Below are 26,867 nucleotides of genomic sequence, written 5' to 3' on the forward strand. Positions count from 1 at the left end.
AAGATTTTGGACTTTCCTATCTCAAAAGCCTTGACTTCCTTTGAAAACAAATTTCATCATGATTGGAAAAAAAAAGGTTCTATTAAACTGTTTTACCCAAACATTGTTTATTTCAAATGACGTTGGCTGATATTAATGATTAAGTGAAAACAAAAAATAAATGTATGCAAGCCAGTTTAGCAGTCAATACTGAATACATTTGCCATCATACTTTATTTTGTGGTGGCCATAAAATTTTCTCTTGCCTGAAAATCTCTAAAAACTCCCCTATGAAAGGTAAAATGCCTGTTTATATTGTTATTTTTATTGGTTAATCTTAGAGGGTTTATATTTTATATGTAATGTGACTGGTTTAATACTAATGGTTAATATTAAATAATAATAAACCCAAACCATACACCAAATACAATGAGCCAAGAGCCTCTTAAAGTAATACAACAACAAAAAATCAGCACTGGTTGGTCACCATACAGTTAAAAACTGTTCCTTAGAAATCCATGGAAACAGACAGTTACTCTAATTCTTACAAAATCAAAGCGTTCATGCAAAGGTGCTCACTCTTAGAAGAAAGCGGCCAAGGTCATCCAAAGGTGCTAGCTATGAGATTAGCCTTGAACACAAAGTGAAACACAAGCTAAAAAAGTGTGGAGTTAACAGTTGAGATTGATATATAATACATTTGAACTGATTGACGTAGCATTACTGCAACTAGATAGATGGGAAGAACACAAAAAAATAAATGGAAAAAAAAACATCTTTAGTGTAAACCAGTCAGATTGATTATAGTCTAAATTACAGCTTATATAGTCATATTAAGATATACATTCTGCCACTGTCTGTCATCATTTCTGGAATATATCTGCATATTACTACTAAATTAAATATAGCTATTTTTGCATTACACTGAAATTAACAAATATACTTTTATTATAAAAAAAGAGACAATATTTATTTTTCAGTCATGTCTTTTTACAATGCACGGGGGCATATAAAGGATGCATCTGTTTGCCCTGTGCTCTCACATTCATGCATGCACTGCATAGAGCTGGCAGCGATGGGGCAATTAGCCGCCTTGTCCCCTACGGCTTTGTTAACAGGAGCTGTGCCTGAATGTGGGTGCACGGGACACACAGGTGTTGAGATGTATTGCCAAAATGCTTCTTTTTAAAACTGAAATGTGCTTTTCCGTTTTTATTAGTTCATCACTAAATTAATATTTTCAAACTCATCGTGTTTTCCTGATTTATTGTATAAAAACTGTTAAATCCCCATTATAGATTAACCCCTTAGCTACTGTGAATTTCGGAAAAACCTTGCCAAACACTGGAAAATTTTTAACATTTTTGCTATAACTCCATTTAAACAGAGATAGAGCCTTTGTTTTTTTGTTGTTTTACCTATCAAAACTATACATATTTTTAAGTGGACAACCAAAGGTATTGATCAAGGACCATTTTGGTATATTTCATGCCTCCATTTCCCAGCCAAATACAATCATATAAAAAAAAATCACTACATTTTTCACAAACTTTGGGTTTCTCACTAAAGCTATTTACATACCACTTGTGCAATCATGACACAAATAATTGTGAAAGCTTTTCTGGGATCCCCTTTGTTTGGAAATAGCATATAATCATGGCTTTGCCATTGTTTTTCAGTAATTAAAAGGCCGCAAATGCAGCTACGCATAATACGTCTGAAATTTCCAGCAGCTAAGGGTTATAGTAATATAATTTGTGTTATTGTCCTATCTCGCACCTCCCTCCCAAACAGCTCCCCCCACAAGTTACCATCATCCCCACCATCTTAGCTACTGACAGGCCATTATTTTTTCTTAAGTGTATCGATAACTCTTCAACCCTCTCACCTACCTGATCCCACTCCTCACACAGCTCTATAACCCTCCAAATAGTGACAGCCATATTTAGTACTGGCAGGTGTCTGCCAATACCTATTTTATCTGACTTTTTAAAAAAAAATATATATATTATTTGTTTATTTTATTATTATTTTCTGTAGTGTAGTGATCCCCCACCTCCCTGCAATTACTATCTAGGGTGCTCCCACCCTTTTCACTGTTTCTGTAGTGCAGCACCCCATCCCTACATCTCTCCCTTTAAAATACTTTTTTGTAGTGTGGAGCCCAACCCACTCCCTCCCACCTCTGCTTCTGTGCTGCCCACACCTCCAGCCGGCAACAAAGGAAATCATTACAGACAGTGACACAAACTGTGTCACTGTCTCTAATGATCTGTTAATCTGCCTTCATATGGTAACGGATCACTGATTAAGCTTCGGAACCATATGAAGGCAGATGCTAGAAGCCCAGGAACAGCAGCTCTCAGTTGTCACTTGACAACCGAGACTGGTAGGGCTTCCAAGATGTCGGATGTGGATCTACGTTATGCGGTACAATGGGCTATGTACCGCATGACATAGATTTATGCCCAAATGGATTAAGGAGATAAATAAATTGTGATTAATTTCCCACAGTATTCTTCTTAACTATAGAAGAAAATCTTGCCAAAATAAAAAACAAGTGTAGCGGGTCTTGGTACCCCAGACTGGGTATACACGCTAAAGTCAGCTTCCTCCCACCAAACGCCAACCCATGAACATCTACTGGATACCTGCCGTTATTAGAATAATGGCCGCTGCAAGTTGTTATAGCTACCCCCAAGAACATTAGCCAAGACTAACTGCTTGAGGGTCAAAATAGGAACTGCTTTATTGCACAGAAAACACACTTTTTATACATTTCCAACAAAGGGGGGTAGTCACCACATAATCAATAGAAACAAATATTATACAATGAGACAAACATCAGACAATGGTTAGTTAAGCAAAACTCTAATCACATCCTGACTTAGAAAAAAGGACAATGGATGACTTACACAATAACAGAAAGACACTTTACAGCTAGACTAGAAATGCAGACACATAACAGCAGGAGGTCCCAGCATTAGAGCAGGAGGTTGCAATCAGCTCAAACATTCTGAGTCTCTGAGTCTGGGGGCGGGGGTTGGAGCAGGCAATGCTGGATTGGGCTGTCATCTTATTCTACAACAAAACACAGGAACCAAAACTCTGTTTCAGGGCCCTCCAGTTCTCAGAGTCTCTGGGAATTCATGGAAATGAGGTAAACCTGATTCCAGGGAAAAAGTACTCCAAATGTACACTGGGCACCCGCCTCCCAAATCATAGAATCCCCTCAAGTTCCAGGGTCCATAGTCGGTGAGGAGGAGGCTGGCCTGCAGTCCTCTCCAAGTACAAAAGTAACGGAAGCATCCGTTACATTTCCCCCCCCCCCCCCCCGGGGTAGACTATCCAGGTACCAGACCTCCCACTGGTTTGGATCTGTGTTAGTCGGATGGAGTGAAAATTCTGACCTCCTCCTGGAACACGCTAAGCTGCTGGGGAGGGAGGTCACCTACCTCCTCTCCCTGGGACCTGCTTTATTGCTGGGGAGATAGGCTGGCTATCTCTTCTCCCTGGAACTGGTTCTCCTGCTGGGGAGAGAGGTTGGCTACCTCCTCTCCCTGGAACTGGCTCTGCCGCTGTGGAGAGAGGTCGGATACCTCCTCTCCCTGGAAACCACTATGTTGCTGGGGAAAGAGATCAGCTACCTCATCTCCCTGGAAACCGCTCTGCTGCTAGGGAGATAGATCAGCTACCTCCTCTTCCTGGAACTGGCTCTGCCACTGTGGAGAGAGGTCGGTTACCTCCTCTCCCTGGAAACCACTCTGTTGCTGGGGAAAAAGGTCAGCTACCTCCTCTCCCTGGAAACCACTCTGTTGCTGGGGAAAGAGGTTAGCTACCTCCTCTCTCTGGAAACCGCTCTGCTGCTGGGGAGATAGATCAGCTACCTCCTCTTCCTGGAACTGGCTCTGCCACTGTGGAGAGAGGTCGGTTACCTCCTCTCCCTGGAAACCACTCTGTTGCTGGGGAAAAAGGTCAGCTACCTCCTCTCCCTGGAAACCACTCTGTTGCTGGGGAAAGAGGTCAGATACCTCCTCTCTCTGGAAACCGCTCTGCTGCTGGGAAGATAGATCAGCTACCTCCTCTTCCTGGAACTGGCTCTGCCACTGTGGAGAGAGGTCGGTTACCTCCTCTCCCTGGAAACCGCTCTGTCGCTGGGGAGATAGGTCAGCTACCTCCTCTTCCTGGAACTGGCTCTGCCGCTGGGGAGAGAGGTCAGCTACCTCCTCTCCCTGGAACTGGCCCTGCTGCTGGGGAGAGAGGTGGGCTACCTCCTCTCCCTGGGCCCTGCTTTGTTGCTGGGGAGAGAGAGGCTGGCTACCTCCTCTCCCTGGAACTGATTCTGCCGCTGGGGAGAGAGGTTGGCTACCTTCTCTCCCTGGAACTGGCTCTGCCACTGTGGAGAGAGGTTGGCTACCTCCTCTCCCTGGAAACCGCTCTGTTGCTGGGGAAAGAGGTCAGCTACCTCCTCTCCCTGGAAACCGCTCTGTCGCTGGGGAGATAGATAAGCTACCTCCTCTTCCTGGAACTGGCTCTGCCGCTGGGGAGAGAGGTCAGCTACCTCCTCTCCCTGGAACTGGCCCTGCTGCTGGGGAGAGAGGTGGGCTACCTCCTCTCCCTGGGCCCTGCTTTGTTGCTGGGGAGAGAGGCTGGCTACCTCCTCTCCCTGGAACTGATTCTGCCGCTGGGGAGAGAGGTTGGCTACCTCCTCTCCCTGGAACTGGCTCTGCCACTGTGGAGAGAGGTCGGCTACCTCCTCTCCCTGGAAACCGCTCTGTTGCTGGGGAAAGAGGTCAGCTACCTCCTCTCCCTGGAAACTGCTCTGCCACTGGGGATATAGGTCAGCTACCTCTTCTCCCTGGAACTGGCTCTGCTGCTGTGGAGAGAGGTTGGCTACCTCCTCTCCCTGGCTTCCCGGAGCTGCTGCAGGTGCTGGGCAGAGGCCAGCGGTGCTCTGCCCTGTTGCCATCTCTTCTGCTAGAGGCTCACCGGTCTGTCCCTCCTCAGAGTTAAAGTCTATTAAATTATCAATCTCTGGAGCCTGTGGCTGTGTAGAGAAGTCGACTACCTCCTCTCCCTGGGACTCCAGAGATATCACAGGTGCTGGGCAGAGGCCATTGGCGCTCTGCCCTGTTGCCAGTGCTTCTGCTAGTGTGGCTCCCTTGTCCAAGACCATAAGCTCAGGGCAGGCTGTTGATTGTGGTCTAGCAACTCATGGTAGCTCATTTCCGGTTGCCACTTTTATTGGAAAAGTCCAATAAATCCCTGACCGCTGCACCATATTCCTCTGCAGGCTCTGAGGCATGCTGCTAAACAAGATCTAACAGCCTTTTATATTCCTTTTCTAGCTCCCATTCGCGGGCAGCTAGGTAATCAAGATCGTCCCTCAGCCCAGGTACTTCTGTAAGGTTCAGCCTCAGCTCTCGGTGTTCCAGTATGTCCTCCTGATGCCACTCTGCCATACTCCCGCAGTGGGGGTCCTGTGTGAGACTTTCAAATAGCAATCCAGGGCCGCCGTAGTCATAGCCCTCTGTAGGATCACCTGTCTCCATCTCCGGACACACCTGTGTCGCATACCACCGCAGTGCCCGGCACCCTTCGTCCACCTCCGTCTCTGTCTGGACCAACCCGTCCAATTCAGCCATCCATTCCTCCCGAGGCTGCTTTCCCAGGAATGGCATTTGTAGCTCCATCTGGAGCCAGTATTGCTGCTCTGGAGTAGGAAGTGACTTCCCCTGGTAGGCCTGTTCGAACTGTAGAGCCTCGTACCAGAGTTTCCGTTGAACCATATCCTTCCAGGCCAGTTTGCCCTCTGCCAAGACAGGGCCATCGAACTGGGCCAGAGCTACCTGCAATCTCCACTGGAATTCAGCCTCCATTTCCATCAATGTCCCACTGGTGGTTTAGAACCACCGTAAGGAGGAAGCAGATCCCATCACTGCCACCAATTGTAGCGGGTCTCGGTACACCAGACTGGGTATACCCACTAAAGTCAGCTTCCTCCCACTAAACGCCAACCCATGAACCTCCACTGGATACCTGCCTCTATTAGAATAACAGCCGCTGCAAGTTTTTATAGCTACCCCCAAGAACATTAGCCAAGACTGAATGCTTGAGGGTCAAAATAGGAACTGCTTTATTGCACAGAAAACCCAGCTTTTAAACATTTCCAACAAAGGTGGGTAGTCACCACATAATCAATAGAAACAAATACTATACAATGAGACAAACATCAGACAATGGTTAGTTAAACAAAACTCTAATCACATCCTGACTTACAAAAGGACAATGGATGACTCACACAATAACAGAAAGACACTTTACACCTAGACTAGATATGCAGACACATAACAGCAGGAGGTCCCAGCATTAGAGCAGAAGGTTGCAATCAGCTCAAACATTCTGAGTCTCTGAGTCTAGGGGGGTTGCTGGATTGGGCTGTCATCTTATACTACAACAAAACACAGGAACCAAAACTCTGTTTCAGGGCCCTCCAGTTCTCTGGAATTCATGAAAATGGGGTAAACCTGAATCCAGGGTAAAAGTACTCCAAATGTACACTGGGCACCGCCTCCCAAATCATAGAATCCCCTCAAGTTCCAGGGTCCATAGTCGGTGGGGTGGAGGCTGGCCTGCAGTCCTCTCCAAGTACAAAAGTAATAGAAGCATACGTTACAACAAGGTTGTCTAAATTAGTTCAAAAAATTAAAATAATACTATTAGAATATTAATCAGATATGCCAAGTATACAGATGACATTCAGATTGTTTAACAGTTATCAGAAACAGCATCCATTTTTAGGGAGCTCAGTGTGCTGTTGTGGGAAAGTGGAGAACAAATCTCACAGATATCAGTCTTGGCTTTGTTTGACTTGGTAAGATTGTGATCACTTTGAGAAAAAAAAGACCATTGGTGTTTTTACAATATAAAAAATGTGCAAAGTTTGGAATCAACCCCATAGCTATGTTCAAGTAACAGTTCAATAATAAAATGTTCTAATACAGAGTATTTTCTTTTTGCACTTTTATGTTCTTTTAAAGTAATCCAAAGACTTTTCCTTAAAGGGACATATAACACAATATGTAACCTGCATGGTCATACACAGTTATATCTGAAAATAATTTTGCAATTAATAATGCAGTTTTATTTTGTGAAATGAGCATATTATTTTATGCTTTTTCTTTTCACTCATTCCCTATCTCCCAGAACAAAAGAATCCTTGCTAACCAATCACAAACTAATTTGCAGATACAGCATGAACTCTGTTAAAGAAAGAGGCTGGGGTAGCTTGCCCTCTTCGCTTCCCTTAAAGGGATATTAAACACTAAATAAATGCCAGATAGAATGAAGCATTCCAAGGAAAGATTAGTCTGAGAATAACATGCAGAGATGTATTTTTTAAAGTTTCATTAGCTGTTTAAATATTAACAAAATAAGTGCAAATATTTAGTGTCTATAAAACAATGGGAGCTACCATGTTTTAATTTAGGTTACCTTCTCTGCAAATAGGGACATTTATAAATAGGTCACTAGAGTGGGCAGCCAATGGCTGTGTGGAATATAACAGTGTTCTGCACTTCCATTTCTAAAAGGAACTGTAAAGCTACAGGAAAAGGGGCCAAAATAAATGATAAAATTATATTGCAGAGTTTTTTATATATATATACCGTTTAGAATTTTATATTACCATCTTAAAGTGTTTAATTACCCTTTTAGGTGGTTTAGCACTGATTTAGGTTAGTTACTTAGTAATAATTTATTTAGCAGCTACTTAAAAAACAGACATATATTTATTTCTAATCTCCATATAATAGCTATATATATATTCACACCTAAACTGCCTAGTATGCCCACTGCTGTTATATAGAATGATTTTTCCAATTATGATTGTTGCTGCAAAACTGATAATCCCCCTTAAAACAAAAAACAAATGACTACAGATAATGAATTAGGAGGGGGTAAACAAAAGATAATAAATTATCTCATGACAGAAACTAGAACAAGTACAAGTTTTAGATGTATTTTACAGCAAAAGTAAGAAAAATAAAAAAAATAATGTATATTGCAATAATGTTTCACTTAAAATAATTGAACATTTTTTTATGCATTGTAGAAATGTTGCATCTTTAACAAATAATGCAAATAAATGCAAATAAAAATTGTAAAGAGATTTTTAAAACCTATTGCAGCCATAGGAGAGTGTTAAAAAAAGCATCCTTTTCTATAATTCATTTGTCTAATTCTGATTCAATTTTATATATTCCAGTGCAATGTTAAAAGAGCAATACATAGACAAACAGAGAGTTGGAGTATTTGGGCAGGTAAGTGATAGACTTTTGTTTTCTTGTGATAAAATACTTCTGAATGAGTCAACACTTTCAGAATAAAAGAACTCAAAGGACAACTAAATACAGTACCTACCAATCCTTAAAGGTTGGATATTTTAAACAACCATAGTCTTAAAAATATAAATTAAACTGTATATTGGTATCTAGTTGTACACGTGGCAAAGGTACCATTGCTGTAATGTTGTAGGGGGCACTGAGGTATAATAGCAGCATTTATTGGGGTAACATTATATCAACACAGATTCCTTGTGTAGGTTTCTATCCATTCTGCTGTTATTCTCAGTTAAAGGGACACAGCAAAGTAAAATTTGTTTTCCTCTTAATGTGTTTCTAATAACTTGTTATTCCTACTGCAGAGTGTATAGGAAACTGTTATGTTCATGTTTATTTCTGTATTTTAAATAGCTAAATGATGATGATGAGGAATATTCTCTCAGCCTTTTCTGACAATAAAGCAACATGCCTGGTTCACACTGGTCTCATAAGAGATCTCTCTTATATAAACTGTCTCTTCCTATTCTCATTGGAAATAGCACACTAAGGCTTAAAGTGTGAGCTTTCACAATAGAGATCATCCACTAATGGGGCTTGAGCGTAAGCTGCTTTTGAGCCGTTGCAGAACAAGACTTCCCATGTGAGCTGCTTCCCACAATGTAAAAAGCAACTGTCACCAGCCTGCTGCTTCATACAATCTCTGCCAGTGTTTTACAACTGCGGTCTTTAAGTACCCCCAACAGGCCAGTTTTTCATTATAGCTGAACTAGACCACAGGTGAAATAATCAGCTGATCAGTAACCATGGTTACTAACCTGCTCTCACCCATCAGCTGATTATTTCACCTGTGATCTAGTTCGGCTATAATGAAAATCTGGCCTTTTAGGGTTACTTGAGGCCGCGGTTGAGAAACACTACCCTATGCCATCTCTGAGTTGGTGTAGACAAATAACCCCAAACACACTCGCTTGGGTTGATTGACAGCCCCACAACAAAAGGGGGCAGAATTATACACTCAAGCAAGTGTGTAATGATACATCTGGGACATATAGGGTTTGCTGCCCATTAGATGCGAAGTAAATGTCACCCATGTTGTTCAATGACGCACTTTCAGCATAGAAACTGTTTTTTTGTGTTTAATTTTGCACAACTGATCTTTCAGTCTTCGGAGATGGGAAACACTGCACCATCAATGAATCCTGGCGGTAAAGAGTCTTTAACAATTTATACAGAAATAAGCGGTACACGAGGCCTAAATATTGCTTACGCATAAATTAGTCACACTTGAAGCACTTAATTACACTGTTTTTATAACACTGTTAGAGTAGTACAAACATTCTGTCGGCATTACATTAACATTATTACTGTATGAAATTGATTAATGAACAATCTGAGTGTTTTATGAAATTAATTCAAACATAATATAAATAGCTTAATTTGCCTAATCATAATTGGCTACCTCTTCTTTTGATTACTTTTTAGTTCTTAGAGTCATATGATGTTTAATGGAATTCAGTTTGTAATAATATTCACCTTTCATTTTTCTCTACAGATGTTTTTTGCTTATTATACATTCATAGTTGTTCTTTTCTTTTACATTTGGATGAGTACGAAGTTAGACCTAATTAATCATTGACTAGAGATGAAGTGAGCTAGTTTACTTACAGTAGCTTCTCATATAGTAAAAAACATTAAAACTCTAGCTAAGGACCATTAAACTGATTAAATATTCCGTAGCTTCCAACAGACCTCAGCTAAAGTTACATTAAACAGTAAATAAATGCTAGATATATAGATCAATTCAAAGCAAAGATTAGCATATGAAAAATATGTAAATGCATTTTAAATAGGATTAGCTGTTTAAATATTGAAGAAATAAAAGTTAAGTTTTAGTTTCAATAAAGTACTTCACTTTCTATAAAGTAATGGGTACCACCATGCTGAAACCAAAGTTTATCTAATCTCTTCAGATAAGGACAATCCGGAACAGACAAGGGCTGTGCACAATACACCAATGTTAAAGTAACTATTTTGTTATGTTCCAAACAGCCATTTTTTGACAAAGTAACAATCCCTAATTGTCATTAGAAGATTAAAATTAGATAAGGGAAAGCTAAGTTTCAACATGGTGGCAGCCCTTAATTTATATAAGCATGGGGAATTGCAAAGCCCACAATTTTCAAGATAAATTACAGAAAATAAATTGTGACAAAATAAAAAAGGAATGTATAAAGCCCTTTTTTTACTACGCATAATTATTACAATCTCAAAATATTTCACGTCTTTTTAACAGGTAACTAGCCAATGCTTTTGAGATTCAGAAACAACGCATTGCTCAGTCTAGTTTAGAAAAAAAAATGACGGGCATCATATAAATTAAAAAGTAAACTTTTGATCTTTATAGTGAGATCATTTTTTTTGTCATTAGATTATTAACGTTTTTCTTTTTTAATATTGTCTTTTTTTATATATACATTTTAAAATACTTCAAAAAGAACTTCATCAGCTATTTCGTGGCAAGAACAGAGCATGAGTATCTCTCAAACCAAACAGCGCCATACAATGGGGTATTTAGATTTTGTGCTGCCCTAGGCTCTTAAAATTTTGTGCTTCCCTTTTAGGTTTTAGGCCTTTTTTTCAAGTTAGATGTTCACCAGGGATTGCTAAACACTTGTATACACCCAGGGGGTTGAATTAGCATGTGTACACAGTATGCATGTGAGGAGTAGAAATACTTATGTGTACTGTAAGTATATGTGTGTGTGTGTGTATATATATATATATATATATATATAAATAAAATACAGATGCCCAGCACTAGTTAACTTGCCTGCCGCTCCCTACTGAGACTCAAAAAGTGCTGCCCCCTTCCAATCTGTTGCCCTAGGCAAGTGCCTTGTTTGCATAGGCCAAAATATACCCCTGGCGCCACAAGAAAGCTTTAAACATGCTGAAGGAACGCCTTAACATTCATGCAAGGCCAGATCATCATAGTAAAGGTTCCTCGGGGTTGCATTTCCATTGCAGTCATAGTATGCTTGATGCGGGCTTGCTATTACAATCTGATTACAAAACAATATAAGGTATATAAAATCTTAGTAGGTGGACCTAGCATTCAATAGTATGCATGTGCACAATGTTAAAAAAGACTGCTTTAGCCTTTTTTCATGCCAAGATTGGCATATACCTGATGCTAGCATCTGAGCCTGTCAAGCTAGCACATAAACATTCTTACCAATCAGCAGCTTAGTACACTCTCATGTTGGCACTCAAAATAAAATTGTTTTATATATATATATATCATGTATGGCCTAGCACTCACGGTTACCATTTAGTACCGGGGTGCACAACAAAGGTATCCAAAGAAAGAATAATGAGGAAGGCACTCACCGGATTTAACCAAGGGATTTTTTAATCATTTACCGTTTAACCGTGACGTTTCAGAGTGTTACCCCGTTTTCAAACTGACATCAATACCCCACATACATCAGAGACTTAAATACCTACTCACCTCTATCACCAAAGTGCACTACAAAAGGAGCACAAAACGGAGCACACGTCATCAGGTGGCGGCCGTATCGTAGCCATGTGCAGCTTATACAAACAGAATTAAAAACAAAGTTACTGTATCAACACATTCGCAACTAAATAGGCAATATACCAATTACAGATATATATAGTCTTTTAGGATTGAGCTGCAAATACTACGTATCATAATCATACCATGTAAAGTACGGTCAAGCCTTACGGAGCCTGCTCTACTAATATCGGCTGTAACACGTACCAGACATGAACATCTTTTTCTATGTCTTCTGCGGGCAATCAGCCTTACAACATACAAAGCAAAATAAGTACAGATCAATAAGCATACCACCAGAAAACAAAACAAAACAAAAAACAGTACAGAAATAAAAGGAGCAAAAATCACTAAAACTAATACCAAAATAAGCCACAAAGATAATATTAACTTTGGTGATAGAGGTGAGTGGGTATTTAAGTCTCTGATGTATGTGGGGTATTGATGTCAGTTTGAAAACGGGGGTAACACTCCGAAATGTCACTAATACGGTAAAGGATTTAAAAAAAAAAACCTTGGTTAAATCCGGTGAGTGCCTTCCTCATTATTATTTATATATATATATATAATAGTATATTATATTGGTATAAAGAAGATCCTAAACTGTGGTTCTTTGATTACGTTATAAAACATAATTTATGTAAGAACTTACCTGATAAATTCATTTCTTTCATATTAGCAAGAATCCATGAGCTAGTGACGTATGGGATATACATTCCTACCAGGAGGGGCAAAGTTTCCCAAACCTTAAAATGCCTATAAATACACCCGTCACCACACCCACAATTCAGTTTAACGAATAGCCAAGAAGTGGGGTGATAAGAAAGGAGCGAAAGCATCAAAAATAAGGAATTGGAATAATTGTGCTTTATACAAAAAAATCATAACCACCACAAAAAGGGTGGGCCTCATGGACTCTTGCTAATATGAAAGAAATTAATTTATCAGGTAAGTTCTTACATAAATTATGTTTTCTTTCATGTAATTAGCAAGAGTCCATGAGCTAGTGACGTATGGGATAGCAGATACCCAAGATGTGGAACTTCCACGCAAGAGTCACTAGAGAGGGAGGGATAAAATAAAGACAGTCAATTCCACTGAAAAATTAATCCACTACCAAAATCAAAAGTTTCAATTTTTACAATGAAAAAAACTGAAATTATAAGCAGAAGAATCAAACTGAATCAGCTGCCCGAAGTACTATTCTACCAAAAACTGCTTCTGAGGAAGAGAAAGCATCAAAATGGTAAAATTTAGTAAAAGTATGCAAAGAAGACCAAGTTATTGCTTTGCAAATCTGATCAACAGAAGCTTCATTCTTAAAAGTCCAGGAAGTAGAAACTGACCTAGTAGAATGAGCCGTAATCCTCTGAGGCAGGTATTAACCCGACTCCAAATAAGCAAGATGAATCAAAAGCCTTAACCAAGATGCCGAAGAAATGACAGAAGCCTTCTGACCTTTCGTAGAGCCAGAAAAGATAACAAATAGACTAGAAGTCTGTCTGAAATCTGAGTAGCTTCAACATAATATTTCAAAACTCTTACCACATCCAAATGTAAGAATCTTACCAAAGAATTCTTAGGATTAGGACACAAGGAAGGGACAATAATTCCTCTACCAATGTTGTTAGAATTCACAACTTTAGGTAAAAAATTGAAATGAGGACAGCAAAAACCACCTTATCCTGATGAAAAATCAGAAAAAGGAGATTCACAAGAAAGAACGGATAATTCAAAAACTGTTCTAGCTGAAGAGATGTCTAAAAAGAACAATACTTTCCATGAAAGTAATCAATGTCCAAAGAAAGCATATGCTCAAACAGAAGAGCCTGTAAAGCCTTCAGAACCAAATTAAGACTCCAAGGAGGAGAAATTGGCTTAATGACAGGCTTGATACGAACCAAAGCCTGAACAAAACAATGAATATCAGAAAGAATTAGCAATTCTTACTGTGAAACAGCACAGGAAAAGCAGAGATTTGTCCTTCAAGGAACATGCAGACAAAACCGTATGAAGAAACTATAAAAACCTAGGAATTCTAAAATAATGCCAAGAGAATTCATAAAAAGAGCATCATAAGATGTAAATCTTCCAAACTCGATAAAAAAATCCTACTAGACACAGATTTACGAGCCTGCAACATAGTATTAAACACTGAGTCAGAGATACTTCTATGACTAAATACTAAGCGTTAAATTTTCATACCATCAAATTAATAATTTGAATTCCTGATGAAAAAAAAACAAATGTTAAGATATAAGGTCTGGCCTTAATGGAAGTAGCCAAGATCAACTGGACATCCGAGCAAGAACCATGTACCAAAACCTGAGTGGCCATGCTGGAGCCACCAGCCACACCAAAGATTGCTCTCTGATAATTGAAAATCACTCTAAAAAGAAGAACCAGAGATGAAAAAATATAGGCAGATTGATAATTCCAAGGAAGTGTCAATGCGTACACTACTTCCGCCTGAGGATCCCCAGGCCTGAATAGACCCCTGGGAAATTCCTTGTTTAGATGAGGTGCCATCAAATCTATTTCTGGAAGCCCTCAGATCTTGAACAATTTGAAAAAAATACATCTGGGTAAAGAGACCATTCTCCCAGATGTAAAGCTTGATTGACAGAGATAATCCGCTTCCCAATTGTCTATACCTGGGAAAAGGACCGCAGAAATTAGACAGGAGCTGGATTTAGCCCAAGCAAGTATCCAAGATACTTCTTTCACAGCCTAAGGACTGAGAGTCCCACCCTGATGATTGACATACGCCACAGTTGTGACATTGTCTGTCTGAAAAAATAATAAACGTCTCTTCTTCAAAAAGAAACCAACTGAAGAACTCTGAGAATGCACGGAGTTCCAAAATATCAAATGGTAATCTCGCCTCCTGAGATTTCCAAACCCCTTGTGCTGACAGAGATCCTCAGACAGCCTCCCAACCTAAAAGACTCGCATCTGTAGAGATCATGGTCCAGGTTGAAAGAACCGAAGAGACCTGTAGAACTAAATGATGGTGATCTTAACCACCGAATCAAGATAGATAAACATTAGGATTCAACGATATAAAAAGTGATATCCTAGAATCCCTGCACCATTATTCAGCATAAAAAACTGGAAAGGTTTCCTATGAAATGAGCAAAGGGAATCGAATCCAATGCTGCAGCCATGAAACCTAAAACTTCCAAGCATATATAGCAACTTGAAGGAAATAATAGAAACTGAAGGTTCCGACAAACGGAACCTAATAAACTTGTCACTTGTCTGTTAGAGACAAAAACATAGACACCATCTATCTGGAAACCTAAAAAAAGGTGACCCTTGTGTGAGGAATCAAGGAGCTTTTGATAAAAAGATCCTCTAACCATGTCTTGAAGAAACAACAAAGTTGAATCGTATGAGATTCCGCAGAACGAAAAGACTGAGCCAGTACCATGATACCGTCCAAATAAGGAACACTGAGAACCTTGAAAAGATTCTTAGAGCTGTCGCTAGACCAGAAGGAAAAGCAACAATTGGTAATGCTTGTCAAAAAAAGAGAATCTCAGAAAATAAAAATATTCTGAAAATAGAAAATGAAGATATGCATCTATTGTATCTAATGTAAACAAATAATGCCATCACTGACCAAAAAGGCAGAATAGACCATATAAACACCATTCTAAAAGATGGTACACTTATATGACAATTCAAAAAGATTTTTTATCTTTGGAACAATGAATAATCTTGAATAAAACCCCAAAACCCAGTTCCTAAAATGAAACTGGAATAAATACCCCAGAAAATTCCAGGTCTTAGCAGCACTTGAGCCCCAATGGGTGACCAGCTGCACTTCACCAGTACCCAAAACATATAGGTCTGAAACGCACTTCAGGAAAGTGTTAGTCTTACTGGAATAGCTGGAATATGATAGAGAAAAACGACTTCTCACAGACGGTTTTACTCTGAATCCTATTCTGTACCCAAAGTCTAAGAAGTTTGGACCGAATAGAACCAAACAAATTTCAAAAAAGTCTTAACCTGCCCCTTACCAGCCAAGCTGGAATAAGAACCGCACCTACATGCAAATTAGGGGAGCTGACTTTGAACTTTAAAAAGGCTTAAATGAAGAAAAAACTTCCAATTATAAACATGTTACTTGGGGAAGAATTCAGGATTCCGTTCCTTAGTAAGAACAGAAAACCAATATAAGCTTAAAGTTTAGTCTTAGACTCAATCTTGAAGCCTAGAGTAACAGTTAAAGAATTGAATCCAATCATGAACCAAATAATTGATTATCTTGGAAAAAAAGAAATATGGATTTAAGAAATCAAATTAGCATTCCAAGAATAAAATCACAAAGTTCTTCTAGCTAAAATAGCTAAAGACATAGAGTAAACCTCATTTGCGAAAATATTAATAAAATGACAACACAAATGAAATTATTAGCATGTTAATCAAGTTAAAGGACCAGTCAACACACTGGACTTGCGCAAACAACAAATGCAAGATAGCAAGACAATGCAATAGCACTTAGTCTGAACTTCAAACGAGTAGTAGATTTTGTCCTTTTAACAATGCTAAACAAATCATAATCCGATACTTGATCTTAAAGTATCCAACCAGAAAGATGAAGCAATTGCAACATCAGCAAAATAAATTACAGGACTAATAAAAGTACCTGAAAATAATTTTCCTTAAATAAGATACAACCATCTGAAGGAAAAAAATAACTACTATTTGCTATAATAATAATAGTATATTAGCAGGAGTAGAGATAGCCCCCTTAACTTGAGGAATCTTTCCTCAAAACTAACTGCTGGCAAAGAATACAATTTAAAAACCTTAAAGAAGGACTAAAAGAAAATTCTCAGCCTATTCCATTCCCTAGTATCAGGAACTGGAAAAAATCTCTGAAGAAATCACAGAAGATAAATAAGCAGAATTTAAATGTTAGCTAGTCTTTAAAATCCAAAGAACTAGTTACTTCAATATCCAAAATAATCAACACCTTTTGAACAAAGAACAAATGTACTCTATTAAAAAATAAAAAATTAGATTTGTTAGTGTCAATATCTGATGAAGAAAAATTCTGAATGAGAAAAAAACACCATCAGAGAAGGATAATTTATTATGTTGTTGGTCATTTGAAACTTCATCAACTTAAAAAGAAGTTTGAAAAAGACCTAAAAATTTATTAGAAGGTGAGATGTCAGACAAAGCCTTTAAAATAGAATCAGAAAAAAATTCTTATAAATTTCTAAGCATATCTTGTACATAAGATGTAAAAAGAATAGCAATATATAAAGCATAAATACTAATGGATTCTGCATGTAAAAGTTTATCATGATAACTTATTACAAACCATAGCTAAAGATAAACATTCATAACATTTAAAATAAATGAACTTAGCTTTGGTAGGACTGATCTCAGTCAACAGGAATCCCACAGTATGTTCTGATCCAGGAATAAGGTATGGAAAATCTTGCAATATGTAATAGAAAAAAACAACATATAAAGCAAAATTTATCAAATTCCTTAAATGACAGTTTCAGGAATGGGAAAATAATGTGAGAAAAAGTGGAACAAGTATGACGCCCACATTTTTGGCGCCAAGTATGACACCCACATTATTGGCGCCAAACAACCTCTGACGCTGAAAACGACGCCCACATCTTTTGGCGCAAAAAAACGTCTGAACACACATGCGTCAAAAAATGACGTAACAGAACAAACTTCCGGCGTCAACTACGGCGCCGGAAATGATAAAATTTTGCGCCAAAAAAGTTTGCGCCAAGAAAGACGCAATAAATTGAAGCATTTTCTGCCCCCGCGAGCCTAACAGCCCGCAGGGAAAAAAGTCAATTGAAAAATTTTCAAGGTAAGAAAAAAATATTTATTCATATGCATTATCCCAAATAATGAAACTGACAGTCTGAATGAAGGAATACTGATTATCCTGAATCATGGCAAATATAAGTTTAAAGACATATATTTAGAACTTTACATATAAAGTGCCCAACCATAGCTTAGAGTGTCACAAAAAATAAGACTTACTTACCCCAGGACACTCATCTACATATAGTAGATAGCCAAACCAGTACTGAAACGAGAATCAGTAGCGGTATATAAGAGTATATCGTCGATCTGAAAAGGGAGTTAAGAGATGAATCTCTACGACCGATAACAGAGAACCTATGAAATAGATCCCGTAGAAGAAGACCATTGAATTCAAATAGGCAATACTCTCTTTACATCCCTCTGACATTCACTGCACTCTGAGAGGAAAACCGGGCTCCAGCCTGCTGCGAATCGCATATCAATGTAGAATCTAGCACAAACTTACTTCACCACCTCCATGGGAGGCAAAGTTTGTAAAACTGAATTGTGGGTGTGGTGAGGGGTGTATTTATAGGCATTTTAAGGTTTGGGAAACTTTGCCCCTCCTGGTAGGAATGTATATCCCATACGTCACTAGCTCATGGACTCTTGCTAATTACATGAAAGAAACAACCCTTTTATCTGATGATAAAGTGATTCATTGATTGATTGATTGAATTATTAAAAGTTGACCTCTAATTTGGATTTCAAGATCAACTTGTAAACTGTTTTGTATAATTTCCATTAACATTCAACACCATATATTCTGAATAATAATAATTATGAAATGTGTTTAATAGTTTGTACTTTTCCCTATGCAGGATTATGGAGGCTATTTAAGTACGCTACTGTTTTTCATGACTGGAGAAGATACTCCTCTATTTACTTGTGGTTCAGCACTTTCTCCAATAAGTGATCTCAAATTATATGGTTGGTATTAAGTTATTTCTACTTATTCTAACATATGTAGCCTCACATTTTTTATTAGCTTTAGAGTATTTTATGCTTGAATGTGTCACTGTATTAATACCTACGAGCATTATTCAACACATGACTTCATATTGCCATATTAACAGGTAGATCTTATGAAACTGAACTGGTAGTGGTGGGGACATGGTCACTTGACTTCTTTGATCACATACTGTTATGACATTACATGAGGATGCCTTTGTTTCAGATCTTATTTTATCCTTCTTTATCTCTGAGATACCAAGTGATACACACTTAGGCATCCCCAGAAATGTTTTCAGGGAAAGGGGGGCAAACAAAAACTAAATAAAATGTCAAAAACAAATAATACTACTGGCAACATTTGCAGAAGGGGAGATTTGCTTCTTGTACACATGAGCTTCATATCATTATAAAATTGGTGGCTCATTGGCATCAAAAATTTGACTTAAGCGAATAATTATGTTTGTTTGGACATAAAAGGCAAAGTTTCAAAAGGGATTTTTGTTTCACCCAGCCCTGGATGCCCACAGATATATACTTTATGTTGTCACTAATTCTACCTAATATGTATGACTTCTGCTATTATAGCACTTTTATATTACTCTTTGGAGTGTTTAGAAACATTATATTCAGGCCTTAGGAGCTGATTACTGACTCTGCAGACATGCAAGATATCTTGCAGTGTTTTTTTTTAAATTTAAATAGTTCATATGAGAAAGGACTAGGCATTAGAGACTTTGTGGTCCACGCACACGTCTAATTGACACAATTTGGGTACAAATCGCACACAATTGGGGTTGAGGTTTGTATATTTATGTTACTGCTATTCAGTGGCTCTGTTTGTTTTGTGTAAAGAGAAAGGTATCATTGAAATATCAATAAAATAAGTATTTGATCAAATCTGTAAGTGATTATCTTTGTAAGAAATTATCTCTCTCTCTCTCTCTCTCTCTCTCTATATATATATATATATATATATATATATATGCAGTGAAATCCTTTTTTAAACGTAAGGTGCCCTTTAAATATTGCTAGATGTCGACCACTATTCTAGACTGTTTTCCTCTGATATATATAAAAAATGAAAAGGGGTTTAGTAAGCACAGTTGTGATTAATATACTGTTTTTATTCTTTTTAAGCTTCTGCCTTTTCTGAAAGATATTTGGGATTGCATACTATTGATAACAATGCATATGAGGTATGTATATGTATTGTTAATTACTAATATAACTAACCATATAATCATTTGATTGTAGTGGTTAATACACCATGAATGCTGTAGTAACGCTATTGGAAAATTTAATAGCAGCAGATTTTTTTTAATCTGTAGTAAATACATGAATATTCTCATTAGTATATATATATATATATATATATATATATATATATATATATATATATATGTACACAACACACAAATATATGATATTAAATATATATGAAACATTCCATGCTCAAAATTAAAATTAACAATGTTTCTAGTCAGTAAGAATGTATTTCTGAAAAGAGTCAAAAGCTATTAAATTTGTCTGTGATACATTTCCTTTGTTCATTGAAGTTACGGAGGCCATACAATTTTAATGTAGCTTATCAGTCATTTCTATAAAGTCAATTTTCTATGCCTTTGCTGAAGATATTCCCTTTAATCTGTGTTTCCACAGTCAGCCAAATTAGCACATCGAGTGCCCTTATTGAATAAAGAGAAATTCTTGATTATCCATGCTACTGCAGATGGTAAGTAGTGCTTTATTAATCCTTAATCTATTTTATAATGATAAGAACCTATTAGGCAGATGCTTCATAGTGAACAGTTAGAAAATGTGTTTTAATTAATTTGTCGCCTTAACTGATACTAATCTTATTTTACAGAAAAAGTCCATTTTCAGCACACAGCAGACCTCATCACACATTTAATCAGACACAAAGCAAATTATTCCTTACAGGTACGTTTATTTTTATTTATGATTTTTTTATATTATTATGTTTATTATTATTATTACAATCTGAAAGATACCTTGATGTACATTGGCACATCTTCCCATGTCCCAAATTGTATTATTTTTTTCTAATGTATGATTATTAAATGGACATGAAACCCACATTTTTTTCTTTCATGATTTAGAAAGAGAATGCAGTTTTAAACATCTTTCTAATTTACTTATATTATCTAATTTGTTTTATTATCTTGATATTCTTTGCTGAAAAGCATATCTAGATATGCTCAGTAGCTGCTGATTGGTTGCTGCACATAGAAGCCTCGTGTGATTGGCTCACCATGTGCATTGCTTTTTCTTCAACTAAGGATATCTAAAAAATGAAGCAAAATAAATAATAGAAGTAAATTGTAATGTTGTTTAAATTTCTATTCTCTATCTGAATCATGAAAGAAAGATTTTGGGTTTAGGGGCCCTTTAAATGCACGTTTGCCTTTAATATTGTACTCAAATTCAAATGTTATCAATTTCCTGAAAACATATTAAGCACATATTAGCACAATAATTTCATGATTGTTCATTTTTTGGCTTCAAAAATAAATAAATATCTAGTATGTTTTGAAAACTGTGCTAATAAAGGGTTGTTTAAAGAGATATGAAACCCATTTTTTTTTATTCAGACAGAGCATGCAAGTTTATGCAACTTTCTAATTTACTCCTATTATCAATTTTTCTTCGTTGTCTTGGTATCTTTATTTAAAAAGCAGCTATGTAAGCTTAGGAGCCAGCCAATTTTTAGTTCAGCGCCTGGGTAGCGTTTGCTGATTGCTCCCCTTCCAAAGAACAGCTTATATATATATATATATATATATATATATATATATATATATATATATATATATATATATATATATATATATATATATATATATATATATACATTTTGTTTTAATGTAACATCACAACACAGTTAATCAATACTGGAAAAGTTTTACATTAATTTGTTACATTATTAAGTAAGTAGCAGATGATGGTGCAAGGAGACTCTGCTTAATAATATTTAAATTGAAGGTAGAAAGGACAAGAAGTGGTTAAGTAATAGACAGAGTGAGGGGAAAAAGAGGGGAAATTGTGAATATATATATATACAGACACACCCAAAACACATACACACAAACACATGCGCACATACAAACACATGCACACACACAAACACATGCGCATACACAAACACATGCTCACACACAAACACATGCACACACACAAACACATGAAAATGCACAAACACATGCATATATACAAACACATGCACACACATATACACTCCTAGATAAACACAGACACATAGACATATACACTCATACACACACAAACACATGCACACACACAAACACATGCACACACATATACACCCAAAGATAAACACAGACACATAGACATATACACTCATACACACACAAACACATGCACACACACAAACACATGCACACACATATACACCCAAAGATAAACACAGACACATAGACATATACACTCATACACACACAAACACATGCACACACACAAACACATGCACATACATATACACCCAAAGATAAACACAGACACATAGACATATACACACACAAAGACGTGCAAAGACAGCAGCAGCAGGGGGGCTCCCTTAAAGGAAGGACCTGGTAACACTGGAGACCCTGAGATCACTGTTATTTACGCCCCTGTGCCATAGAGTTTAAAAGACACATGTACGCTTCTGAGGTCTTGTGAGCCTTCCTAGATTTAGTCTTCAATAAAGAACACCAATACAATGAAGCAAATTTGATAATAGAATTTTAAAGTTGTTTAGAATTGCACATTCTTTGTGAATCATGAAAACTTAGAAAGACAATAAACAGGGGTTAAAATGTGGTTAGAAACTATATAAATGCAGAAAACTTCTCATGGCTTCAAAAACAGAAATGTTGTACATTTAAATAAATACTATTTAGCATATTTTATGATAGGGACCTATTATTGGTTCCCACAGAAAGAGGGAGCAGTTTTACAGTGTGGTTGCCTTTTTCTCATGCACCAGCATGAATTCTCCTATGGTAGCCTATTGACCTATATCAAAGTGTAGGTATATTTATATGATTATAAAAAATAATGAATAGTTTGAGTTTAGGTTAGGTAGCGGTATTTAAACAGCACTTTAATTTTTTTAAATAATATATTTAGCTTTTTTTTTTTTTTTTTGCAGCCAAATCATCGTAAATAGGGATTTTGCAAACCTTATTGACTGTTATGGTGCACATGTGTAAGTGCGCTCCTGAGCAGATTTAGGAAAGAGTTTCTGAATGGATAGTGGCTGTAGCTTGACAAAGTTAATAACAAGACAGGGAGTTTTGGTGCAAACAAAAAAAGGGATTGTTTGATCCTTAAAAGTTATTTAATATTTTGCAATATGTTTTAATAATAAAAGTCATTGGAAGTAGAAATAGCAGGGCATGTTTCAAATATGTGTACCAAAAGGACTCCTAGTTCATCACCAGTTTAAAGGGACAGTCAAGTCCAATAAAAACTTTCATGATTCAAATAGGGCATGTCATTTTAAACAACTTTCCAATTTACTTTTAGCACCAATTTTGCTTCGTTCTATTGCTATTCTTAGTTGAAAGCTAAACCTAGGAGGTTCATATGCTAATTTCTTAGAACTTGAAGGCTGCCTTTAAGCTGAATGTATTTTGACCACTAGAGGGCGTTAGTTCAGGTGTTTCATATAGATACGATTGAGCTCATGCACGTGAATTTTAAGAGTGAGCACTGATTGGCTAAAATGCAAGTCTGTCAAAAGAACTGAAATAAGGGGGCCATCTGCAGATGCTTAGATACAAGTTAATGAAAGAGGTAAAGTGTGTATTATTATAACTGTGTTGGTTATGCAAAACTGGAGAATGGGTAATTAAGGGATTATCTATCTTTTAAAACAACAAAAATTCTGGTGTTGACTGTCCCTTTAAGACAAAAAACAAGGTAAGGGCCTCCCCTTATTTTTTCTTACTGCTCACCTGTAAACCACAATGCTTATTTATACCACACGTATATGTGCAGGGCTGTAAATTAATTAGCAAGGCTCTTATTTTCCAGAGACAGGGAAATCATCAGTCAGAAGAAAAAACAAAACAAAATGACTAATTTGAAAAAACAATGCCGCATTATTCATTGCAAAATACTTCTCAGATATGAAACTGCTTATTTGTGCAGATTTCACTTTATATTTAATGTTCATTAAAACAGATTTTGATGCTAGAGACGGCTGAAATACACTTCTTTGCAATGTATTGCAGCCCCTTCTAGCATCCAAGGTGTTAATCCGCACAATGTGCGTCAGTAACATTACCCAACCAAACGCATTATTGGTATAGTGGGTAGCTTTGTGTGTTTTGCGTTATCGATTTAGCTAATTTTTATTAGTGTAAAATTACTTATTTTTTTTACTTTTAAGTGAATTTAAAGTTTCATAAATCAGTTCTCGATTTTTAAAAATACTATTAAAAACAGGGGCACTTTCATTTATGAAAGTTTACATTGCAGTGTATTTTTACAAATGCTTACCTTTCTCTTCAGCAAAGCCGGATCGGCGATCCCCGCCCGCAGCTCCTTTGTACTTACGTCAACAATGACGAAACCGGCTTCCTCCAAACATGGCTTCCCCCCCAGAGCATCCATCTCGTGAGGCCACGCCATGATGGGAGGAAGCCGGTTTCATCATTGCTGTGTAAGTACAGCATGAGATGCGGGCAGGGGATTGCCGATCCAGCTTTGCCGAAGAGAAAGGTAAGTATTTATAAAAATACGCTGCAATGTAAACTTTCATGAATGAAAGTGCCCCTGTTTTTAATAGAATTTTTAAAAAACAGGCACTAATTCATGAAAGATTACATTCACTTTAATTGATTGAACAGGTAGTGTCTGTATCTGTTTTGTGGTGTTATTTCCTATTTTCATCCAATATGGGGGGAAATGTGTGTGTTTTGCTCATGCTTTGGGGTGCTAATAAATAGAAAAGTGTCTAAGGCTTATCAAATCATTTTAGCTGTGAAATTGAATAAGCAAAAAATGGTGTTCAGTATCAAGTATTTGTGTTCTGATTAGAAAAAAATAGGACTGACACATTTAAGTATTTGACCATTTTTCACTAAAACAATAATGTGGTGTCAATAAAAATTGAAAATGGCTGATCAACATAAAAAACAGTTCATGGGCATCCATTAACATATTATCAAATTATGGATTGTGATCAATCCCAGGGTAGAGATTAACTCAAAATTATTGTAAAGGTGCTATTACTTTATTATTAATATCATTGTTATAGAATAAATATATTTTCATGGTGTTTTCTCACTGAGACCTTGATGATCAAAACGCGCCATCGTGGAGAGAAAATGTGTTGCTCTAAAATTCTAGAGCCTTGGATCATTGGGCACTATCGGACAACAGTAATTCTATACAATTTTCTTACTGATAACATTTTTTGCAATTCTTTTTCTGCAGATATATCCAGATGAGAACCATTATATTCGGAATGGACCAGTTCAACAACATTTGTACAAATCCATAGTGAGTTTCTTTGAGGAATGCTTCAGAATCCAGGATAAACCTCCCATAGTAATTATAGAGGATGAAGAGGGGGACGATTAACTATTTTTTCGTGCCAAGCACAAACCAATTCTAAATTAACAATATGCAACTGAATATTTTTCCTTGGAAAATAAGAAATATATCGCATGTATCTAGCAGAACAGCGCCCCCCAATGGCTAATTTGATTGCACTTCTTCTCAAGTGAAAGAACATGAAGAATGTTGGACTTAGATGAAACCGCTGTCTAAATACATTGCTTTTTTTGTTACCACAATGAAAATTCTGTTCCAAAAAAAGAACCAACTCAATTTCAAGGAATACAACTTTTTGAGGAAAACCATATGGACTCCAAGGATTAGATGACTTTTAATGTTCACGATAATAAGCTGTAAATTAAATGTCCTTCATTATTGCAACACTAATTTAACATTGCATTTGTGTCAGATGAAACAACTACGTGTGAAACAAGATGATAGCACAATTGTTTTCAAATTACTAATTTACATTTTGCTTGCTCTATATCACGTCTTAAAAATGTTATTGCTTTGGGCCAACTTCGATGAAAACTAATACAGTGTATTAATCGTATTAATAATGTATATCATTCTGTAATTATTTCTTATTTTTATATAGTTTATACCTGCTTAATTTTTTTAATTCCAAGCCATGCCTTTAATTTTAATTGATTTAGTGTATGAAAGCTGTGTGAATATTCTAACTATCATTTGAATGCTTCCTAATCTTTGTTAGGTTAGTATGCAAAATGTTACTCAATTATCATACGGTGTGGGGGAGGAATATTTTGGAGTCTAATCAATATAATATATTATATGGTATGCGTACGGGTGCCACCTTTCTTGGGGAAAAAACCTGACCAGGCTAATTAGCACACATTGGCATAAATTATTTTAAGTAGCATAACTTTGAAAATAAGTAATTTGATAATTTATTTTCTGAGACTAATAAGAGATTAAAAATAAATACAGGAATAAAGGTCCTCTCAATGTTTATTCTCTACATTGACTTGAAATGTTTCCCAAAAACGTTCTCAATTAATAGTAATATTATATATAGATTATATATTTGTATTATTACAGTGTATTGATACCTACTTACTGATGGATTCGGAGCATAAAAATACAATTACAGTCCAGACCAATTACTTTCTACTTAAAATGAAGGATCAATTATAGTATCAGTAAAGTTTGCAATAATAATATTTATTTTGTGTGCAGCTAATAAAAATAAGATTACTAAACATAATAGCTGTCCTATTTAACTTTAATGTCAAAGGCAGAGATGACTGCTAGAACAGAATCTGTAAACTCTGTCCATTTTCATAGGTGTACAGCTAGGAATGTTCGTAGTGCACATTTACATATGGTATACAACGTCAACATGTCACTAAATAGCTCCGAAATGTAAGGGCAATTTAGAAACACAACTCTGAGATGTTTTAGGGATTGGTTTAATACATTTACAAGAAAAAAAAATACAAATAATTATTTGCAGAATTATTTATTGTACTGTTAGAAAAGATTGTGTCTGAAATCATTCATTCAAATGTATTATTAAGATGAAGATAATATGACTAAAGAGGGTAGAC

General features: G+C 36.8%; 1 protein-coding gene across 1 annotated transcript in view; it reads left to right on the forward strand.

The window, feature by feature from the left end:
- Nucleotides 1–25,856, forward strand: part of DPP6 (dipeptidyl peptidase like 6) — a 1,272,214-nt gene extending 1,246,358 nt beyond the window's left edge. The window contains exons 21-26 of the mRNA XM_053713807.1: nt 8,246–8,300; nt 18,576–18,684; nt 19,846–19,904; nt 20,368–20,440; nt 20,576–20,649; nt 25,174–25,856. Coding sequence (XP_053569782.1) covers nt 8,246–8,300; nt 18,576–18,684; nt 19,846–19,904; nt 20,368–20,440; nt 20,576–20,649; nt 25,174–25,320 — 517 coding nt within the window. The 3' untranslated portion in view covers nt 25,321–25,856. The remainder of the gene's footprint in view (nt 1–8,245; nt 8,301–18,575; nt 18,685–19,845; nt 19,905–20,367; nt 20,441–20,575; nt 20,650–25,173) is intronic.
- The last annotated feature ends 1,011 nt before the right edge of the window (nt 25,857–26,867 follow it).

The sequence above is a fragment of the Bombina bombina genome, chromosome 5, assembly GCF_027579735.1.
Source record: "Bombina bombina isolate aBomBom1 chromosome 5, aBomBom1.pri, whole genome shotgun sequence".
Lineage (NCBI taxonomy): Eukaryota > Metazoa > Chordata > Amphibia > Anura > Bombinatoridae > Bombina > Bombina bombina.